We start from the raw sequence: 13,526 nt of genomic DNA on the forward strand, positions 1-13,526 counted from the left end.
TCTAGTTAAAAGGGTTTTGAAAATATACCATTCTCCAGAAAATAGCCCCACTGCTGGAAGTCACAGACTGACCTGGATGTCAGATAAATACTGCATCTTCCAAACTGCTCATGTAACAGATTTCCAAGGGGCAATATAAAACCCTTTCTGTGACATGCACACCTTCATTCTACATGGCTTCTGTAAATACAAATAGTTTTGGCTGCCAAATGATACATTGCAGCCTCCTTTCAGATGGTAACGTAATGCATTCCAGATACTGCTCCCAACAGATCCTATATCTCCTCCATAACGATCTTCACTTCTGGTTTTCTGGCTGAAGATTGAATTTGTGGGAAAGTTAATTGCACATATTTTACAGCTACAGAAGCGGAAGTGATGCCTAAGTGCACTGAGGCCGGGACCGGTTGCAACACAGTTTCCTGCATAACGCCTCATTCAGCTTGGAAAGGGATACACCATCTACCTTGTGGTCAAGCTGCTGCACATTTCGCAGCTCAGCCTTAAATAATGCTCTGGAGTTTCACCACAAGAGGGAGCAAAAGCTCCCCACACAGGCTGAGTGAGAAAGAAACCATCATCGTTACCACCAATGGCTCTATTGAACCCCATAGAAATTTCTACAGCTTTCCTAAACTGTAGTATAGAAGGAGGCATTCAGGAATACGTGCAGTTATTTCTAAGTGTACACTCTGCTAAGATCTGTCCAGATACCAAAACTTCCTTTTACAAAAATGTATGTAAATAATTTAAAAAATGTAGATTTACAAGTGCAGGCACTGCAGATATGAGTTTTGTTGTAGAAAAGGGACTGAACACATCACATAAGGAAAAACAAAACATCCTACAAGGCCAACAGTTATGTATAACAAAGTTTATCAACATTGCTTTTTATCTTTACAGAAAGCGTGTTTGTGTGTGCATGCACAGTTCCTGTATTAACACATAGTTCTCTGCTTCCGCAGAAGTCTGTGACTTACAATGTGTTATTTTATCCATAATCATTCCTATAGGCTTTTTCTTGGATCCGTAACACCATTCTTCGAGCGTAGAAATCCCTGTATTCTTCAGGCAGTTCTTCAAGTGTTTTCAAGGCCCTGTCCAAGATCTGTATAGCCCTAGAGGCTGCTGTGGGATCTTTATTTCCGTAAGTGTCACTCTTATCGTAACACTCAGCAGGAAGGTGTTTCCAGAAGACATTCAGTGCCACTCCAAATTCCTCAGAAATGACGTTGTGGAACCACATAGCTGTGAAAGAAAAGTGTCTGAAATGAAAATTGCAATCTAAAACTTCCCTGTGACTCATGACAAGTGTCAGAATCACCCAAGCTAATTTTACCTGATGAAAAGCCTCCACTACTGTATTTACTGTATTACAGACAGGATCTATTTGTTACTTACCTGGAATAAATAGCACATCTCCTGCTTCCAGATGACACTGATAGCGCTTGGCTTTCACAAAAAGTGGGTATTTCTCGAAGTCTGGGTTATCAACATCTAGCACCTCTGATTTAGTACCTAGGGACATTTTCAGAAGTAAGGAATAAATGGAAACAAAGCATTAATACACTGCTGGAAACGGCAGTTTTTGAGCACAGTTTAGTATTGTTTATTGTTCTGTAACTCGTCCAAAAGTCAAGCAAATCTGTTGGCGCTCCTCATTTACTGAAGATTAATATTCTCTTGTCTGTATTTCTCCTGCAACCACAACCTTATTAAAACTAAATGATAATTCCACTGACATATATAACTTCATTTCAAAACTGGACAGAGCACAGTGCTCCACAGTTAAGACTTGAAGACAGAACCAAGCAAAGCTGCAGGGCTCACTTGTAGATTTCCTAACTTGCATCACTAAAATTCTTGGCTTTGATCACAGCAAACTGCATCAGAGGGACCAAATAATTTCTTACAATTAAAGTTATCAGTTACAGATTGTTTTCCTACAGCACAACACTTATGAACTGGAGGGGCAACTATGGTCACCAAGCTCTGAATGAGTTGTGCATGGCGTACATACCTGACAAATATAAATATGGTACATCTCGAGGACTATACAGAACAACTCGCTTTCTACCCGTTACCTGGATTAAGAAGTTATCCATTACCTGAAATGAGCACAGTAAGAGATGTCAGCCAGAAGTTAAGAATGAAGAGCATTAAATCCCTCGTATATTAAGAACTAGCTAAAAAAACTTAAGAATGTGAGCAATCTTATCCCTTAGCTGCAGATTCTTTAAAAATACTGTGTTCGAAAAAAATAACACCACTTTCCAGCAACTTTACTCTTTTCCTTTGTACAGGAATCAAGTTCTTTCATCTTAAAACACAAGGTACACCACTCTTTAGATACATTAAACAGCAAAATATAATGCAAAATACATTTTTTCTTTTTCAGTATTACCTCTACCACATTTTGCTGAGTTTCTACTGATTTTTTTTAAATCTCCTTTACGTTGCAAAAAGCTGTTTTTCTTACAAATCCATTTATTTGCAATTGCACTGCATGTCAGAAGACCATCTTATTTGGAACCTACCGCACTGCAGCAACAGACTGCCCAAACCATCGTACTATTACCTATGAGAAGTTTGTCTTTAACAGAAGATTGTCAACAGAGATTTGTAACTTAATATCCCAACCCCACATCTGCAACATTTGATGCTAACCATATTATTACCTACATCATAATGGGTCCATAGCTGTAATCCTGCTGAGCTGATGCGGAAGACACTAGAGAAAAACTGTTCCTTCTCAAAATACTCTGGAATCTGAACATCTTCTGCCAAAACAGGAAACTGTTTTCTGATATCTGCAATATCCTGGACAAAAGAAACAGTCAGAAAATCATTTATGCATGCTAAAATAAGGAGGCACCTTACTATCGTTTCATGTCACAAGGAACACAGGGCCAGAATTTCATTCAGCAAACAAAGCTTTTCACTTGCCATTCTTTCAGCTCAGTCTTGGTCACCAGTGGTAACAAAAATAGAGCTGCTGTGAACCGTGACTGCTAGAAATCACACTAAAGAAGTGATCATCAGAAATCCTTTTAGATTAGATTACAGCAATGGCTAGAGAATAGAATATAAAGGATATACTCTTCAATGATCAGCCAAGTTCTCTTAACAGCAACTATTTTGGACACCTAGGATTAAATATTCTGACATAAATCCACTCAGATCCCTAGAGAAAGTGACCATGAACAAGTTTTAAAGCTATACCACACAGCCAGGTGACAATAAAAATTGCTGCTTCACAACATTAGAACTGCAGTCTCAGGTAACTCACCTTCCTAGCATCTTCACCCACTGATCGCAAATAGTACTTCTCATCCTGTAGATAATACACAAAAATAATCATTCTGGTTTTAACATGAGATAGAAATACACTTAAGTGCCTACATTTTTTTCATTAATCTAATGTAGGGCTACATTAAAATGTTACACAAACAGATGCAGAAATTCAGCTACTTTGTTATACTTTACTGCTCCCCGCTGTTCATCTCAACAAATGGGAAATGTAAATTAAGCGAGGAGTGAAGGGGAAGACTTGTCAGCTGCTTCAGCATTGCTTTTATTGAATTCAAAGGAAAGGCAGATTCTAACTCCTATTCTTCAGAACGCTGATGTGGGAAGCTATCTCAGTTGGCTTCAAATCACATGGCATCCTATGTAGCATAAACAGTGAAAAGCAAATTTGCATTTAGAACAGTTTGCTTGCTAACTATAATTATCTGAAGAATCCAATTTGAACATAGTCGCATAAAGATTGCCGTGAGTTTGCTACTCAGAAATTTTATTACAATAAATCTGTATTCATATTTTGATAGCAGGTGTAATCAAACTCATATCTTCATGATGTTTTCTTATACAACACCTGAAGTACACAAGTATTTTAAAGCAAGGTTAGGTCGCTCAATTTCTTGCTGGAGCTTTTGCTGATGTCAGTTAGGTTTCAATAGCTGGAACAGCACCGCTGAAGTTAACCATACTGTACACACACACAGCAATTTCCACAGGAAGAATTCTTTGCCCTCACATTTTTCTCTTGGCTCCAAGCCGCACAAAATAATTAACTCTAAAATCCAGTGCTTTACTGGTCTAAGACTTTACATTGCAATTATTTTTTCCGCTCCAAATACAAAACTGAGAAAAGAAGCTGTGTCACTAAGGAAGTTACCTCAGAAAGAAAGTAGTCCTTGTGCTTGACTTCAGCTGCCCTTCGTACAAACACATCAAAAGGCAGGGTTCTGAAACGCAAACGTGGAAATTCATACAGTCAGTGAGCATAACATGATCTAAATGCAAGGCTTAAAATCATAAGCTTTCTCACCATATCTTACAAACTTCTCTGCTTTACTAAACTGTCTTCAGTACAGACCCTAGCAAGCAAATCCAACAGCCATTGAAGCCAATTCCAAAACCAATACAAAGACAAGGCAGCAGCATGAAGCTTACAATGGGACTGCAGCAACACTCACATCAGTTTTACATTGTGGAATTTCACATTAAGACTTATGTGTTTGGTTTTTTGGTTCTACTTATTTTGTTTTAATCATACTTATTTAGTTCTACAGCATTTCAAGTTTACACAATTGCTTCTAAAAGTGACAAACATCCAATACAAGAGATTTGGGATGGAAGTACCTATACACAAAGTTCTTACTGAGGAAATCCATCTGTGGTACTGCAGAAACGTGGATCTTTACTTCTTTAGATCCCTCTGCTTGGCTCAGGTAATCTACTGTCCATTTGGTTGTGCAAGGGCCCAGCTCCATTCCTTTCAGCACAACCGGCTCTCTCTAAGGACGGAGAGAAAGAGAAACAGCAGCAGAGAATGACATTTGTATCCAGTGGTGGTGCAGGCGGGGTGTTCTCGGATCACTGCGGAATCATTAGCTGAGCCAAAGAATAGCCACACTCATTCCTGCCTGCTGGCTGAGGAATCACAGAATGACCCGGGTTGGAAGGGACCTCAAGGATCATGTAGGTTCCAAACCCCCCTGCCTGGCAGGGCCACAAACATACACCTTTACTGAGATCAGGTTGCCAGGGCCCCGTCCAACCTGGTCTTGAACACCTCCAAGGAGGAGACATGGCTGGATCCCCCGCCGCATCCCCGGCACCCCGCTCCCCCGTGTCCATGCTCGTACCCGTGGGTACACGGCCCGCACGAAGCGCTCCCTCGTCACGCCGTCCAGACTCGGCACTTGCACTACGAGCTGCTCGCTCCGCCCATGTCCCGCCCCCCACGGCCGCTGTCCTCGGTCCGCCGGGAACGGAGAACGGAGCAGAATCGTTCCCCGACTCCTGCCGCGTTTCCGGCGGAGCGCTGTCCGCTCGGACGTACCGGGGCGGGCGCAGGGCCGCCATGCTGCGCTGCGCGCTGCTCCCCGCCGTGCCGCTGTCTGACGCGCGCTCCTGGTCCCGGGCGGCCCGAGCAGCCCCGCTCCTAAGCGCGTCCCGGCCCCTCCGCTGCCCGGCCTTGTACCCACTCTCTCCTCCGCACGCTTCACCAGCAGCGGCCCGCAGGGAGATGGGCCGCAGCGGCGGGTGGTGGTGGTGCGCATCACCAACCCCCTGCGTGGCTTCGCACCCGCTTCTACTACCTGCCTCATCCGCCTCTACTTCGACTCGGAGTTCAGCATCGAGGAGTTCACGCGCGGCGCCAAGCAGGTGAGGATCCGGGGTTCATTACACAGCAGCTGAGAGCGGGGGTGGCCTTAAAGTGCCTGGGAAGCCGAGGTACAGCCGGGCAGAAGCACGGCACGCTGTTTGCGATGTGAGCAGACGCTGTTGCTTTGCTCTTCTCGTTCGTTTTGTACGTGCGGTATATCTCGAAACATACCGTCAGCGTTTTGTATGTGCACCGTTTGGATACATGGATGTGATGCTGCCTACAAAACTGAGGGAGATGGGTGGCTGTGAGCCTTCAAGATTTTGGGGCTACAGTACGTTTGATACCTAGTTTTCAACGTTGAGCATCTGGGAGGTGGCTTGGGAAGGGGCTGGGCAGGGGTCAGTCAGGGAAGGGAAACATCAGCTGGGAAGACATTACTCAACAAAAAGGTGAAAACAGCTGTAGACCATTGCAATCATTACACAGAAAGGCACTTGTTTGTGTATTACCAAAACTGATGTGCTCTAAAAGAGAATAGGAAAAACTCTTAGGCTTTTATTAGTTAACAAAATCACTTTTTTAATGCTGTGAGGGGTTTCATTTCAATGGTGATATACATTGCAAACACTGAAGTCTTAAATCATAATGTTTACGTAGCTCACCCTATAACAATGTATTTGCCCGAAGAGTATGCAAACTGAAAATAGTTTATTTGTGTATTTCTCTTTTATTTCTGTAGGCCTTTTCCGTTGTTTCACAGCTTCTCTCTCAGCGAAAACTTGACCTGCTGGACGGCTGGTTTCAGCAGAGGTAAGTGCTTCAATCTCTAATTCTGCCAGCTGAGGTTTTCTATTATGAAGTAAAGTTATGATGGAAAAAGATGTTCTTGCCACTAAGCATTGGATCGGTTGCCCTATTATTTTGTGTGATAGGATTTCTGGTGTACCTGTCATATTTGAATTCCAAATTGTTCGAACGTTGTTTGCTCCTGGGACAGAGGTGCATGCTGCATTCAGCAAAGCGAGGACGTCTTCAAGGACTGGTATCCTGCCCTGTTCCTGGATTTCAGCTTGGTTTGTCCTATTGCCACCAATTCCTCTGCTACAGAATTTTTTGGCACAGTGCATCCCTGCTGGAAAGTCTCACCTCCTCTCTGAGCACAGTAGACTGTGGTTTTTCTTTTCTTACAGATGTTTTGAAAAAGCATCTCCTTTTCCTCTGGTCATCTGAAATTCTTCAGGTCATTGAGGTAGCTCATGGTCAAAGTGTGCAGGCACCAGTGCTGGTACCATGCTAGTGTCTTGCTCTGGCCAGTGAAATTCATACGTACCATGCACTAGAAGCTAGAGTCTGGTAACAATGCTTGAACCTCCATGCAACCTCTGAATTTGTCTTTTGAAAGAAGAAATTCAAGTTAGGATTAAAAACTGAATATGAGTTAAAGACATGCTGCATAACTTCATCTTTCCTTGTGATGTCTCCTTTTGTGGTGCTTGAGGTTATGCAGCTCATCCACCACACCCTTTCTATATAACAATATTGTGTATATCGTACAATGCTCAAAAGCTACGACTGTGAGTGTAATCTGTAAGTTAAGTCCTAAAGGAATGGTTTTTCTACTCTTTACTGATTGGAAATGTTTAAACATTGCTCTAGGTGGGGGGCGTGGATCATGAAATTGCAAAGTTAAACTCAGTGGTAGTGGAACTGATTTACAAAGAAATCACTGAGAAACTGAGAAATGATTGAATTGAAATGTAAAAAATATGCATATAGCAAAGTCAGTGGTGTTAAGGCAGAGCATAATTATGATGGTGGAAACTAACTTAAACTTGTATTCTCTGGACTTAAATGTATTGCTGTGCAACTTCTGCTTTCACAGTGTATTTTCTAAACATTTTCATTGACTTGAATATTAAATAGCTCTGTAGTATGGTTAGCTAGGGCTTGGGAGGGCCCAGTGCTTTGCTCACAGTTGCTCTATGTTTTACAATGTTAAACAAATGTTACAGCAATAGAGCCCTCTTTATTAACTGTTATAGATAAGGTTGCTACTTCAGCTTCTGAATGAAGAACTAAGCACGAGTTTTTTCTGAACCTAGGTACTTCAGATGTTGAAGGAAAAGATTTCTTCACTCTCTGAGAACCACAGGGATGCTTTTAGCGGCTGACATGGATGCATCATGTACACAACAGAAGGAGATGTTCGCATTTACTATGATGATGATGGTATGTGAGAATTCTAACACATTTATGCAATGGGCGGTCTTTTTCCTGGCTTTGCTCTCTGTACAATAGGTTTTGGGTTTTTTTTGGGTTTTTTTTGGTTTTTTTTTTTTCATTCCTTGTTCTTTTGCTTGTACTTCACCTGCATTTAGTTCCCTAATTTCCTTTTAAACCAGAACCTGGTACTGTTACTAAATTATGGTACTGTTTTGAATTCTGTGTATGTTTTGTTCATTCCTCTTTTATAATTTTAACTCTGTTGTTAGTCCTTGATCTCAAACCACTCGAGCAGTGACTCTTCTATATGCAGAAGGGTGATTTATTTAGCAATACGAAAATACCTACCTTCCAGGAGCAATAATTAAAGCTGGATAATGGAAGACATTTTACTGCCTTCACTACTATTTTTCTTTCATGAGTTATAGTTACAGAACACTGGTTATTTTTTTTAAGCTAGTGTTAAGCTCAAACAAGTTTTCTTTTGTTTAAGTACTAATGTTGAATTATATCTTCTGTCAAAGTTGACCTGAGTCTTGGAATCAGAAATTCATGTTCTCAAACCAAGTGGGCTTTTTTTCCTGCTATTGGAGATTTTTTTTTTCCCCTTGTTAACTTCTGAGATTGAATTCCTCTACCCTCTTTTGTAGTACAAATAGTTGGGTTTTGATGATGTGATAACCAACTTTTTTATACAGATAGATTGTATACATTCTCATGAGGTAGAGCTCATAAATTACATGCCTTTCTCTTGATGGTATTTCTGTTATTGCTTAACAATGTGAATGCTGCTTTAAATAGCTGTGTTGTTAATTATTCTGTTATACTTTTTCTGACTGAAGTCAACTACCTTTTGTGGGTCTCAGTAGGCACTGAGCTAAATAGTGGGTAAAGAACATCTGACAATTGAGAAACATGAAGTTTATATAATGCTTTATTTCTGACAGGAAGAAAGTTTGTTAGTATCCTGATGCGTTTCTGGTATCTGAATGGTGCTAACCTACCTGATGAAGTACCAGGTGAAACCAAAGTCTTCCAGATTGTGTTTGGAGACGAAAACACTAAGGAAAAAAGACATATTTTAACTGCAAATTATGAGTAAGTTTTTTCTCCCCTTGTATGTCCAAGGGCTAGCGGTGTGAAAACTAGTTTGGAAATGAAAATGTGTTGTATCAGTGCAGAATATGTATTAAGTATTTAAAGAATGTAAAAAGTGAATGTGTATCTTCCTCTTGGGTGCATAAGCATCATTCTATGAGCCTTCACAGGAATAATACAGAAGTATTTCTTTGTTTTTCCCAGGTTCCAAAGGGAATTTACAGAAGGAGCAAAACCGGACTGGACAATTACACGAATTGAACATCCAAAGCTATTAGAATAATTGCCTTCTGCAGAATCTTTACATTAAAAATGCCCTCTTGTTACAAATATGAGTCTATATTTTGGTCTATTTTTTCCCTCTTTTCCAAAAGCAGGGAAGAAGTTTGTATATTTGATTTACCCAAAATTATTTCTAAAGTTTACAATATGCTGAAACTTTGCAATAAAGCCTTTTCAATGGAACAGGCTGCTACAGATTTAATTGGTACTGGTGCTCATCCAAGGTATTTAAATGGAACATTTTCACTAAGGCCGGTATAATAGGGATGCTGACTTTTTGTATTCTGAGAAGAAATGGTACTTCAACACTTTCATAGCTGCTGATTCTTCTAAATTACCTTCTTTTGTTTTGTTTTTTTCCCAGGGACTCTACAGTATGTAACTGAAAAATATGTGAGATGAAGTAGCGGTAGATGGACTTATTAGATTGTCTAGTTTCAACAGTTCAGTTTGGAGTGATGTCATTACTGAATATGTTTGAGATTAGGAAACTTAGAGCCATTAATAGTGTTTCATGTGAGACTGGAATAAAAAAGTTCTCTTTAATATCTCACTGGGAAAATGGATTGTAGGTTTTTGTTTTGTTTTTTTTTTAACAAAAACAGTGCTCCTTTCTGTACAGTAACTCACAGGTAATTCCAAGTTCAGAAGTTTGTGTTCGGTCTAAAACTTGAATTTTGAGTGGACCTGATAATGGAGCTAAGTGAACCTTTGGAACTGCTTGTAGAAGAAATGGGCAAATCATTGTATAAAGGACAGAGTATCTGTAAATCTCTTTTAAACTTCTCATTCAGTTGTTAGTAGTGGGCATGTAAGCACAGCACAGATGGTCAGGGTGAGGAGGGGAGCTGTGTTTCAGTGCTGGCCACCTCTGAAGCAGTTCAAAGAAGATTTGGTGAATGTGCTTTTCTCATAGATCACAACTAAGGTCGAGCAAGATGAGTATTTCTTACAGAGTGAATCAAACTCATGTTAGATGTATTTGCAATACGAGTTATGTTGTCTGTAACTTCTGTTCCATTTCTCTTGTTCTGAACTAAAATTTTTTTTATCATAGAAGATTGAATTAGTCAATGTTAGAACTACAATGATAAGACTTACTTGCTGCCATAGTACTCTGCTGAAAAGTGCAAACATTTCTCTGGACTTTCAGTGCTTATTATTGCCTGAGTTACAATGAGTTGCATGACTTATGTTAAGAATGTTCATTCTGCCTGGAACAGGTATCAGTGAATATTATGACTATACCAAGTTTTTACATTTCTTTCTAATCAGAATTGGGATAGAGATTTGTGGTTGTGTGACAGGGACAATGCCAGTGGTCTTTGAGTTTGAGCTCTTCAATTCTTCTAGTTGTCTGAGGGTTTTTTTCCACTCTTTTAACTATAGCTGGCTTTGAAGTATGCTTGAATGTTATCTCTAGTCATTTTGATTATATAGGTTTCCAATACTGCAATTATCTTAAACTTATAAATTATTCCTCCTTGTCTGATAATCTTTAATAAGAGCATGTTAATTGCTAGAGTTAAACCAGTCTTATTCATTGGGTGGTAAGGAAATACTTACTTCTCCTTGCTGTTGGAGGATAAAAAAAAACAAACAACAACAAAAAAAAACCAGTAACAACAAAAAAACACCTGGTTTTGTGTTGCCAGCCAAATGTAGCTACCCCAACCACTCTAAAGTACAAAATGGATTTAGTGTGTTCATGCTAACTCCTTGTGAATACATTGGTAGGTACTATAAAGATTGTCCCAAGTTCTCATGGCTAAAAAGATATGGGGCTATTTTATGTGATTGTGATCCAAGACTTGCAGGTTAAGTTGGAGAAGAATATCATCCTTTACTTCAGTAATTTCTAGTGATAGCACTCAAATGCCTTATCCAAAATTCATACAGAGAATTTGTGTTACAAAACTTTAAAAGGAGCTAAAGAAGGTGCTTTGTTAGAGATGTTTTCCTGATTTACTAATAAGGAATAGACATTTGAAAGAAGAAGGTGTACATACCATACTGTGTGGGGTTTTGCTATGCTTCCTGCCAGAAATAAGGGGGTGGGGGAAAAAGGTAAACCCAGGGTTAGTTCTTGACTTAAAGAGAATAAATGTACGTTGAATGAATGTACTGCCCCAAAAATGCTGAAAGGGATCACTGGAACAGTACAGGGTTCTGTGTCGCAGTATGTGTTCCTGCTCCTAAATTCTCTTGCTGTTTTGTCTTAGACTTCACTTTAGAAATATGTTTGGATTTGGGTGTGCCTTATTTGCCTTCTGTCTCGTTTTCTGATTTCCACTTTTTCTGCTGTAAGTCATGGATAATTGTAGTTGTGTTTTACAGTCTATGCATCCTATACATGCAAATCTAAAACATTTGCAGACTTTTTCACGCAGGCTGTTGTAATTGTTGAAAACAATGTTACTTGGCTTTTTTTTTAGTAAGTTGTAGGGTAAAATTCATACCTGTTAGCCAGGCTGACACTACTGATTGATTTTACACAGAGCACTGAGGTTGCAAGGTGTCTGGACTAGGACTGAACTTTGAGATGTAAAATACCACAGCCTTCTGCCTGTGTAAAATTGTGCTTATTTAGGTTCATATGGGGCTTGGGAAGACTAGACGTTCCTCAGAAACTGTGGATGTGTTTCCTGTTTCTGTCATTGCTCAACTGTAAACAGCTGCTTGGTGCACTTTCAATTCATGTATCCAACTAAGTTTTGTTGAGTGTTAATTAGCTCTGGCTGACAAAGCCCTATTAATTTGTGCATCTCACTCACCAGTAGGTGGCCTTGGTTACACAGCTGGGGAGTGGGAAACGTTAATGAATGTAAGCAGGATAAAGGATAAAATGGCAGAGGTGCTTATTCCCATTCCAGTACTGTTTAAGTCATTTAGATTTAAGAACATTAGTCTTGATGTTCTTAGTGGCTTTCATCCTGAGTCAGCCATAGCGTCATCTCTGTGAAGTGCCAACCTATTTGAAAGTGGTGATTTCACAGTGTGAGAGATGAGCTGTAGATGTGAATTCATTCAGGCTCCTTAGTGTCTAAAACAGCAAACCTTAGTTTTGCATTCACATTTTAAAGTCTGTTTTTCATGTGGATTGTGATTGTTTTCCCAGTGTTGTCCTGACTAATTTGGAGTCTGCATTCAGCTTTCTTCAGTCTGTAGGGCGTGTTCAAGTGCAACCTTACCTTTATTTGAGGTTATACTTGGTTATTTTCAAGTCTTATTGCTTCAAAATTGTTCTGAAGTGAAAATCAATTGTTTGCCCTTTGAAAGGGAGTGAGTTAAATATTTTCCTTCAGTTATGTTGTGGTTAATCTTGTTTTCTGTCCTATGTGCTCCAGCCACACTGACTGCAGCTGGGTGCCTTTGGGTGTAGGCTGTATTCACATCATGTCTCTGGCTTGCATGGGTTGAGATAAATGCATGTGCTGGAGGTGTGTTTTTTAATTCCTCTTTCATGTGTGCATCTGAAGCCTTGGCTTTGAAGCACTTCACCAAGCACAGGAAGAAGCATTTAGAAGCAGTTAGAAGATTGAGCGTTGCCTATATAGCTGTGCTTTTATTTGTCTAAGGGAAAAGCAGCTGGCCTAAATGGAGTTTCAGAGTGAGGACTGCCCACAATATGTTGTAGGGATGTACTTCCATGTCCTTCACTTATTTTGATGTGAATGTGGTGTTCTTTCATTTTTCTTACAATCCTGCTGTACAGGGATGTTGAATTAGTCACTGTGCATCTGTAGCACTGTTCAAAACACTCCTCAACTATGTCTCTTAAACATATTTAATCTGAATTAAATGACATAAGCTTTTCCATAGTAAGCTCCTATTGAAGTTGGTGGGAGGGTTGTCATGAGTTTTAATGGGAGGGGCAGAGTGTAGCTTTTTTGCTGCCTTTGGAGTGATTCCCTTAGAAGTACAGGAGAGTTAAAATTAGTTGTAGTTTCCCTCATGTGCCATTTTCTCTCTCCTCTGCTGTCATAGAACAGGTCTCTTCATAACGATTTTTGTTTCATAGTGTTCAGGAACTGAGCGATGTGACCAGGACAAGCAAGCAAAGTACATGTGTAAGCAAGGTTGGATCACAGAGGTGTCAGGTTGTCAGGTCAAGTTTGTCCACATGGACAAATCTGCTGTTTTGGTGTTATTAAGTTTTGTGTCTCTGATCTGCTAACCATTGCACCTGGCAGAGGAGATGGTGTTTCAGCAAGGATGTAACCCTTTGCCTCAAGGGCAAGATTTAGTATGTGTAGGAGTCAAGTGTTGACTTCAATGTTTTTATAGATTATATGTTACATTT

At 40.0% G+C, this 13,526-nt stretch overlaps 2 protein-coding genes across 2 annotated transcripts; one reads left to right on the top strand and one right to left on the bottom strand.

The window, feature by feature from the left end:
• Positions 1–859: 859 nt before the first annotated feature.
• Positions 860–5,311, bottom strand: TYW5 (tRNA-yW synthesizing protein 5). The gene is made up of 8 exons (XM_015868180.1): positions 5,154–5,311; positions 4,648–4,802; positions 4,181–4,250; positions 3,290–3,334; positions 2,683–2,820; positions 2,021–2,108; positions 1,402–1,518; positions 860–1,248 (listed from the first exon to the last, which is right to left on the bottom strand). The coding sequence occupies exons 2-8, from the start codon at positions 4,776–4,778 to the stop codon at positions 992–994; spliced, it is 846 nt and encodes a 281-aa protein (XP_015723666.1). The 5' UTR covers positions 4,779–4,802; positions 5,154–5,311; the 3' UTR covers positions 860–991.
• Positions 5,312–5,334: 23 nt separating this feature from the next.
• On the top strand, positions 5,335–9,406 carry MAIP1 (matrix AAA peptidase interacting protein 1; the record flags this gene model as incomplete). Its single annotated transcript, XM_015868187.2, is given in 8 exon segments — positions 5,335–5,578; positions 5,581–5,612; positions 5,614–5,676; positions 6,360–6,414; positions 6,658–6,674; positions 7,723–7,849; positions 8,791–8,941; positions 9,146–9,406. Coding segments are annotated over 8 exon segments (768 nt in total), but the record flags the coding sequence as incomplete, so codon positions are not given.
• Positions 9,407–13,526: the final 4,120 nt, after the last annotated feature.

This window comes from Coturnix japonica, chromosome 7 (genome assembly GCF_001577835.2).
Source record: "Coturnix japonica isolate 7356 chromosome 7, Coturnix japonica 2.1, whole genome shotgun sequence".
Classification (NCBI taxonomy): Eukaryota; Metazoa; Chordata; class Aves; order Galliformes; family Phasianidae; genus Coturnix; species Coturnix japonica.